Source organism: Pygoscelis adeliae, unplaced genomic scaffold (genome assembly GCF_000699105.1).
Source record: "Pygoscelis adeliae isolate BGI_AS28 unplaced genomic scaffold, ASM69910v1 Scaffold17, whole genome shotgun sequence".
NCBI classification, from domain to species: domain Eukaryota; kingdom Metazoa; phylum Chordata; class Aves; order Sphenisciformes; family Spheniscidae; genus Pygoscelis; species Pygoscelis adeliae.
This window is the reverse complement of record NW_008825234.1, coordinates 2,339,254-2,348,947: the sequence shown is the minus strand read 5'-3', so window position 1 is coordinate 2,348,947 and position 9,694 is coordinate 2,339,254. Positions and strand designations below refer to the sequence as shown.

Genomic DNA, 9,694 nt, shown 5'->3' with positions numbered 1-9,694 from the left:
GCACAGATGAACCTCATTGCTGCTGTTTACAGAAGTCTGACAGTTTTTAATTTGAAAAGAGGTTGTCTTTTGCTTTTCGACAGTTCAACAAATCAGACAAAACAGTTGCAAGTGTTATCTGTAAACAGCTTCCTGTTTGAAATAGATCAGCTGTCCTGCAGGACAATAATTAGGAAAGAAGTGTGGGAAAGCTGAAGAGGTCCATGATGTAAGCTTTTTATTTTGGGAATGTACTTTTTTGGGAATGCACTCTTACTCTCCCCTCCTCCTCTCTAGCAGAGAACCCCTTTTTAACCATTTACATCTATTCAGCTCTAAGCCATGCATGCACAGTGCCTCAGCACACCACTTTTCTTGCTTTCCTTCAGCGGATATAAAAATACATGAAATGCAGCACCGAATGTGAGCATCTTATGTGGATCATTAACACACTCTCCCCTTACAGAAATTCTCTCCATTCTTGCAATTGGCTACAGCATTCTTGACTTGTTGAGTAAAACATACAACTATTTCGGAGCTGAGTCTCAACGCTCCACAATAATGTAAATGCTAAATTATCCACATGGCAGGCTTCTTCACGAAATTTTGGGGTTTGTTTTTTTGATTTTTGGTTTGGTTTTTTTAACACCTTTTGATACTGTCTGTGTCAATGGGAAGGAAAAAAAAGGAGAGAGAAATCCTTCACTATAGCTTCCAAAAAGTTGTACAATTCTGGTTTTCATCTTAAACAGCTAGACTAGTTTGAGCCCTGGGTAAACCGCAGTACTCCACATACATTTGGGCAGGAAAAAAAATGGGGCCAGCTGATTGTGGGAAGTGGGATTTTGAGAACACCTCCCTCTCTTTGTTACAGCAGTTTATACTTCAACGGGTATTACTGGCTTCACTCTCAACTTCCAGGGCAAATAGAGTACCGCTTATGACTATACCAATCAATACCTTCTAATGAATAGCTGGTGTATTTGTAAGGCTGTAGCTCTGATAAGCTTCTTCAACAAAAAAGGCTCACAAACCATCTGCCCCCTCCCTGTGCTCATGCCACTGTTCCCCCCTCCCAGTTTCTCCAGGTGGGATTTGAAGGGTTATGCTGTAAGCGAACACCCTGCAGGACAGGAGCCTGGGTAATTCCCAGTATGTGACCTCTTACAGGCGATAGCTAGGGCAGTAGCAGGAGGTTCACTTTCCATCTTCCACAGTCCCAAGACCAGAAAAGTATCAGAACACCAAAAAGGTTTTAGACTGAGGGACTAGAAAAAGATGCAATAGGATCACGTGTGTCTGTGTTTACTTCTCTACCAACCTTCTGATCCGCTCTCGTGGGAGGTGGAGGTCCATTCCATCGAGGATTTCATGCTGCGGTGGGGGGTGCAATACAAACTGATGACACACGGTACTGATGCACTCTTTTCCTGCTCTGTTCACATGTTGTATCCTCTCTCCCAGCAAACCTCTCCCCTGCCCTGGGGTGTGCAACCTCCTTCCCCACCACAGCTCCTGCTTCGCCAGCCCACAGCACCGCACTCACTGAGCAGCTTTGCTGGAGAAGATGACAAAAACAGGTACTGCAGATACCACAGCACTGCAGAAGTAGTGGTGCCTCATACTCAGCACTCACTGCAGGCTACCTTTGTAAAGGCAGACCTCTCCTAAACCACCTTGTTTCCATGTTGGGCTGAAACCTAGCTACCTAGGAAATGGCCTCAAGTTGCGCCAGGAGAGGTTTAGATTGGACGTGAGGAAAAATGTCTTTACTGAAAGAGTGGTTAAACATTGGAAGAGGCTGCCCAGGGAAGTGGTTGAGTCACCACCCCTGGAGGTATTTAAAAGACGTGTAGATGAGGCGCTTAGGGACATGGTTTAGTGGGCATGGTGGTGTGGGGTTGACGGTTGGACTTGATGATCTTAGAGGTCTTTTCCAACCTTAATGATTCTATGATTCTATACCCTCCTCCACCGCTATTAACTTTGGTTTTTTAACACACACCAAATGGTTATGAAAAGAACTGATGATCACTTCCAGATTACATCAGTAAAGAAAGGACAAAATAGTAGAACATGGGCATAACTGTGTAAGGACCACACAAGTCTAATTTGAAAGTTGTTTTACGTGTACAAGCCCCGTTAGTTCAGCGGGAGCAGAAGGCAATTTGCAGGATTGGGCCCTTGCAGCACTCTGTTGGCAGCAACTTGCCAAGAGAAATGTTTGAAGTAAAGAATGCAGCAAAGTGACTGCAGTCCAAGCCTTTGAAGATCATATTACGATGGCAAAGGCAGCGTCCATTTACATACATATCTACTCTCCCTGTAAACACAGGCAAATAACTCTGAGGCCAGAAACAGAATTCAAGGGAGAAACAGAGCTATTTCAGGGAAAGTTAGTAGAAAAGGTAGGATTAAGTACTGGGGAAGCAGAAGTGAAAAATAAACATAAATGACCAGAGTTCAAAAGGAAAGGGCAATAAGTGTTTTCTCTAGGAAAGGGGAAAATAAGCAAGTACATGGTTCTCTTTCACCTGAGAGAAAAGGGCACAGTCCCCTTACAGAAAGACATCAGCATCCTTCGCCCACCCAGAAAGCCGACTGGAAGCTGTGTAGCCACATTGGTGCATCATTTAAACTGGGCTGCTATGGGCAAACCGGGGTACTGGATGCACAGACTACACTGGAGCAGCTCAAGCCACTACCAGGTCGCAATAGCTGTTGCCACTAAGTTCAGTTTTTCATTACGTTAATATGCCTGTCGAAAAACTGTAGCAGTTCAAGAGCTGATTCACAAGTTTTTTCAGCCACCCTTGCTGGATGGAGAGGGACAGCCTTCAGAGGCTAGGGTATACAGCAAGACACACCAGCTAGATCAGCTACCTCAGCCTGACGCACAACCCAACATCCACCCAGACTTTAAGTTCAGGTTAAACACCACGTTGACACAACTATAGGTAGAAGTAGTGGATTGAAACACAGTTCAAAAACCAACCAAAAGCATGTAGACAAAAGCAAATTGGTTGTAAAAAGACAAGAACAATATTTCTAACAGAAAACAGGAAAAATGTATTTACACATTTTAGGAGCCTTCAGGCAAATTCTTCTACTCTTTCCACAGTCAGTTGGCATTATCTCTGTGTCTGTAAGAGGATTAAACATAATACCTATTTAAAAACACAATGGCTATTTTAAAATGTTGTTGTTACGGAAAGATGACAAGGCCCTAATTCTCCCCTCTGTTTGGCAAAACATCCAATAGTATCAGCAACATTCCCGATCAGATTTTCCCAGGGGATGAAAAGTGCCAATACCCAAACTCCTTAATAAATCAGTATCTGAGCTCAATTGCTGGAGCTCAGCTTATCACAGGCTGTCACAAATGCTGTTCCGGTTCTTGAAAGTAAGGGCTGCCTCGCTAACCAGCCCTTAGTAATCCTCCCAAGGCAAACTCCCAAAAGAGGCAAGGAGATGCAACAGATCCACGACTCCTCCATGGTACAGATCTGCACACCGGCACACCATGTGCACCCCCTCCTCTGCTCCCAAGACAACGTAATGATGTGTCCGCTTCCTTTCAGCTTCACCTAACAGTAATTGCTTAGCCAAGAAAATAGGAAACAACTTTACTAAACATCAAGATACACCTGGGAAAAAACAGTCTGTATATCTGCCCCTGTGAAGATACCCATCTGAACCCCATTCCCTTAGCACAGCCCCAGAGGACAGAGAGCACCACTGTACCTCTACGGGCAGGGAGACACCAGAAGCTATCCTTACCATCTCTTCTGTGCAATACACAAGATGTATGGTGGGAAAGGTCAGTGCAGAAACAGCAACGCAGGTTTGTTTGCAGCTGTGTAAAATCCGGCCTTCAGCTTCATCGGTGGTGTTGCACTAACCTTTTTTGCCTAAAATTTCTGAGCAGCATTCACAGCAGCAGTAGCAAGGAAACCGCTTTTTCTGTTACTCCCCATCTCTAAAATTGGAATAGTCTCTTCAGTGCCTGGCTTTAATTCTATCTTTGCTGCTCCAGGGTCAGATCAAAACTGAGCCAGACATGTCAGCACAATATCCAATAATGAAAAACATTAGCTATTAATCATTTAGCAACACCTAGCAGCAACTGCTCGTTGCTACGCTTAAGAACGATTTTCCTGAAAAGAAGAAAGAGTAACAGTAACTGGAGGGTAGAGGAGGGGATACCTGAACTTGCAGACTGTAACAAATCCAACAAACTTTCTCCTCTTGATCACAAGACATAAATAAGATCCTTTACATGTAGCTCTCTGTAGGGAACAGAGCACTAGTACAAAGAGGTGCTCGTGTCACTTCCTTCTCTTGCTCTCAGCAGAACGCAGGTTTTTCACACGAGCACTCTTAAGGCAGGCAGTGAGGCACAGCAAAGCCACTTCGTTATGAAGGGGTCAACCGTTCACGCTGATCAATGCTGCCGTCAGGCCCATATGGAGAACAGGAAAATTCACGCTCCCCCAGCCTAACGACAAGACTTCTTTTATGAGACTTCACAACTTTCTGTAATCAATATCTTTCTTTCTGTCATTCTGATACACCTCTAGAGACCTAGAAAGCACATCCCACAGAGGAAAAGGTCTAGCTTTTTGGCATTGCTCTGGCTTTTAGATATGACAGAGAATCAAACTTGGGCCTCCCACTTCGAAAATTTAGGAAAAACAAAGGCATAGGAAATAGATTATTGCAGTCCACAATGCAGGAGTGATAGGATTTCCTTTTATCACTGCTTGGTGTGAGGATCACTACATTAAAGCTTGCCAGATGCTCCCACTTACACTCAAGAGGGGCTTATCAGATGAAGTTATCATGCATCAAATTATCATATTAATACAAGATAGGTCAAGCACTTACCACTCAAAACTTCAAGCAAGTTCTGCCACAGTAGAATTGTGACACATCTACACACCTTTTCAAAGGGAAATCAACAGGGAGCAGCCTTCCTCACAGACAAAAACATTTGACGACATTTGTGAAAGGATTCATATGGAATAAACAATGAAACCTCCAGCATCAGGTGCAAGTCTCAAGAGCACCTAACAGATGTAAAGCCCTTGCTTCTCATTTTGGGCTACTACAAGTAAGAATCGCCTTTTTATACTCTTCAGTATGTGGCTGCCTCTTCACATGGACACTGCGCATGTACTACTGCTGCACAGGGTCTTGGTACAGAATGCCCCATCGCTTTTTGCACAGACCAGCTGATAAACTCCTAAGGAATCATGCGTTCAGAGTTCAACTGCACCAGCACATCAGAGGTATAGGAAAAGTCTAGCATCATCTCATATGGAGTCTGTTTAGGTTAAGGTAACATTTGACACCAGTATTCCTGCAGCCTCATTAGCACTTGACCAGATGGCATCAACTGACTTTCCAGATTGCAGGCATTCACTCGATATCTTTGTCGAGGGACAGAGGGAGTTGTTTGACTGTATCACTAACACACAAGGGAGTCTGTGAATAAAGGTAAACCAAGACTAAAGTCTTTTGCAAAGACCAGCCTGGTATTTTTATGCCACAAAAATCCACCTTTACTTGCAGCTTAGTTGATGTAAGAACCATAAATGGCTTTGACAGCATTATCCTTTCACTCAAAAGAATTTGCTTATGGGGCCATCACGGGCCTTTGCATTTCATATAGTTCAAAGGGCTTGCAACAAGAGCCAAGAAAAATCTATAGCCAGCTGGCAATGCCTGAGAACATTTGCAGTCTTTACATGCAGCTTACTAGATTTCTCCTCCCCCGCTTACCCCCTCCCAGTGCTTCAAAACTAGAAACACTACTGACATTTTTATTACTATGAAGAGATCAAACCTGAGTTACATTTCACCATGAAACAGGAAATGCTGTCTACTGAAGCCTGCTGTCTGAGCATCACCTCTTCTTGCAGATGTTACACAGCCCCAGCAGACTCACCAACCTCTAACTAAAGGCAGTTAACATCTGGTAAGTCTCCAAATATCCCCCAGACTGCTTCTTCGAACCCACACCAGCAAATATCTGTTTGCACAGGCTACCATCTGTGATTGTTGTAGTGGGAAGCTTAGTAACATGTCTGACCTGAGACTAGAATTATTGGGGGGGAGGGCCAGGGAGGGGATGTTTCCAACCTAAGAAATACCCATTTTAACAATGAAAACAAATTCTAAAGTTCTGGCACTCCTTCTGCTATAAGGTCTTTTGTGATTACTCTCCATGCAAGCAGCCAGGATTCAGGGTTATTATATACCTACAGCTCCCCTCATCTAATTCTAAGGGAAGTTGATGAATTCACTTCTGCTGAATCATCCAAGATGAACAATAAATAGTTGAGGAATAAGTAAGGAATAAAGTTATACTCCAGAGACAAAAGCTTGAAAAGGAGAGAGAAAAAGGCCTTAAGGTAAGCCAGCTTCTTCAAAGATACAGCCCACTTTTTTGTGCTAACATTCAAGCCTTGTCAGTAAGTAGCAGGAAATTAACTACTAATTGCAACAGGGCACATGTGTCTTCCTTGTTCTCTTTGCATTGTCTGCACCACAAATAACAGCATACAGCTATCTGTCCTGCCCTACTAAACCGAAGTTATGGCATGACGTAAAAACCTTCACTTTTTCAGTGAAAAAGCAATGCAGAACTTGTTTTAACCTTTTAGTTATTCACAACTGAAGAGAGGTATCAAATGGGAAACAACCAAAACCAGAGTAAATGGGAAAAGAAAGTAAAGGTACAAAGACCTTCAGTAAGTGGCACTTGTCCTCCACCTACTCTCAGGTAGGAAGATGCAAGTTATTAAGAGCTCCTGGTACACAGGCTGTTACCTACTTAGCTCTGCACCTAATAGGCTGTCTCCATAATTAGGTGCCTTTTACTGTATTAAGCACTTATTCCCAAGTAACAGAATAGCCTGTTCAGTACAGTAAAGTACTAAATTCATATAAATTGCTCAGAACATTTATATGCCCAACTCCATGCTCGCCCCTGAGCTGGAAAAAATGTTACTTGCTGAAAAGTGTTTCTAAACATAGATAGGCAAGTAGAAAAATGTAGTGTTTTCAGGACACTATCATCCAGCCTTCAGCTGCTGTGATACAGCTAGTCCTTCCCCACCTCTCCCCGTATCGCCAAGCGTGTACTGAACTATGTTAAAACACCATCTAAAAAACCCCCAAACATTCCAGCAGTCATTGCTTCACCCTGCCATATTTATCCCTGCCTTCAGTTATTAGTCATGAGAAAGGTTACCTCAGCACTGATATACAGACATACATACTGCTAATACATGGAGATACAAAAATCCATGATTTCTGAAAGCAAGACCAATACCTAAAAAACCTGTAGTTTGTGTCCAGCAAGTTAGTCAAGCACTTAGAAGTGAAAATGTCTCCCCATTTCATTCTGATGAAGGTGAGAAGCTGCAGGACCGGCTTTTAGGTAAGGACTAGTATGTAATTTTGCCACTTAAAGAGCAAAAAAGTTACCTCAAATTCAAACTGTACCTCCCCAAACCTATTTCCCAAAAATTCAAACCCCCTTTTCAGATGTCATTGCTCCATGTTTCAGAGGTCACACCAACCGCTATGTAGACTTCTTCCAGTGTCAGGAACACGTAGGTCTCCAACTGGTATTCTTGCGTGCAAAACTCAGGAGTTCCACTGCTCTACAGTAACTCTCCACATTCTCCCCAAACGGTGAGTCTCAACGTACTTCAGTTTATTTTTCAATGCCAATTCTTTTTGCAGACTCTGGATTCTTTTGTCCAGAGTTGTGTTGTGACAGTGACAAGAACAACCTAAGAGGGCTACCACTAAAACGTTGGTGACTTAATACTTTGATACAGAAATGTCACTCATCCAGACAGTAGAGAAGTCCCATGAACCAGTTAAACCCCATCTATCTTTATGGAATTCAAAATTTAAATGAAATTACTCTGTTATATGAACAGTTATTTATTCAGCCATTTTTTGCACTTTACAGCTGGAATTCTGGAAATTCAAACACCACATCCTTGCCTGTGAGCTTCTTGTAGACACCAGAAAATGTTTCCACCTGGAAGACAAACAATCTTGTTTATACATGCTGTGTAAGGAAGTAAAATCTGTCTTAGCATACTTTAGGTACTACACTATTTCCCACTGCGTCTTCACTCTGAAGTGAACTCTGAGGCTGACTATTTTCTTCTAGATTAAGGTAGCTGAGCATTTACGCAGAAGACATGTTTTCTGGAGAATATTTCGATCCTCTTTGATTTGCAACCATAGGAGACCCAGAGAGCTGAGTGGTCCTAAACATGTCCCCACAGAAAAAAACTAAGCAAAGTGATGGGGGACTTCAGGCTGTACCAAGCACATCTGTTTAAGGTCAAAACTAAGTGCTTCACTTCAAACAAACAAAAAACAGAAAACCCAAGCAAACAAAAAAAACCAACCCCCAAACAAACAAAAAACCCCCCAACAAAACACTGTCTGTTCCCACAAGGGAACCAATATAGCTACTTTACAATCCAGGGTTTTTGGCAAGTTGAGCTAGAGCTTTAGTTCAGAACTGCCTTGCCTCATCTTCAGCATCTTACTCCAAATACAAACAGAAGCATCTCCATTGCCACAAGCCAAAAGGCAGTCTTTTGCTGTATCACATAAGCAGCCTCTTAGCTATGTCAGAATGCCACGCCATCCTGCACGAGAGAGTAAAGCTTTTTTGTTTACCTTGTGTTCAACATTGTTCTGTTGTGCTTTGTCCAAATGGACTTTTATGAGCCTGCTGCCGTCCAGTTTTACGCGGATTCTCTTGCCCACGATTTCACTTGGGAAGACCAGGTCTTCAAGAATGGCATCATGCACTGCAGTAAGCGTACGGCTGAAATGCCACATTTGTATCATTAGAACACGTCCTCTTGCCAAATTTTCCAGTTTGCCAAGGCTTAAACCTTCCGCAGCATGCTTTAGCTGAAAATTCAGTGGTGTTTTGTTTTGGTGCTGCAGTGTGACAATACCACACTTTTTCACAGGTCATGCAAAAATAAAAGCTAAATGCTACACTGAGTGCAGAAACTTAATGACTGCATGAGGGAAAAAAGTCAGTAGTCAGGTTTCTGACCTTTTAGATTACATGTTGCTTTGCAGCAACAGCCCTGAAACGTTCTTTTACTTCTACATATTTAAGGAAGATTTTATTTAAATCAGAACCAAGTTGTCCCATCTGCAATTTTGCCAGAGACACTCACTGGAAGTGTTAAAGTGTGCAAGTATCTTCAACTACACAGAGTGTTCATAGGAGACCCAGTTTTGAAAACACTGGTTTCTTCATCTGTCTAAACCCAAGCAGCTTAAAACACTAATGTATTACAGGAAAAGTCTAGCTGGTAACTTTAGTCCATGCTTAGAAGACCGTTTAATGTTTACATTTGTGTTCTTGAACTGTCCAGAAGTGAGCCAAAATGACAAAAACTAATCCAGGTTATTTTGTGTGTAAGTCTAGATGACTAGTAAGATTTCCAGCTTCCCCATCTGCAGTTTCAAGGCAGTATCACTAGTAACTAAGACCTGTGTCTACAGCAGCATTTCAAACTTGCAAAGATTGCGATAGCTAAGGGGGAGACAAACATCAATTGCATTTCTATGCTTTGCAATATACATATCACAGTTTTACAACACTACTAGCCTGATCTAGTCTCAGGCTGAGAAGGGACAGTGCTGCAAGCTC

At 42.6% G+C, this 9,694-nt stretch overlaps 1 protein-coding gene across 1 annotated transcript in view; it reads right to left on the bottom strand.

The window, feature by feature from the left end:
* Positions 1–7,920: 7,920 nt before the first annotated feature.
* RPS7 (ribosomal protein S7) overlaps positions 7,921–9,694 on the bottom strand; it is a 6,630-nt gene continuing 4,856 nt past the window's right edge. The window contains exons 5-6 of the mRNA XM_009329302.1: positions 8,698–8,848; positions 7,921–8,041 (exon numbers count right to left, since the gene is read on the bottom strand). Of these exons, the coding sequence (XP_009327577.1) occupies positions 7,964–8,041; positions 8,698–8,848 (229 nt within the window). The 3' untranslated portion in view covers positions 7,921–7,963. The remainder of the gene's footprint in view (positions 8,042–8,697; positions 8,849–9,694) is intronic.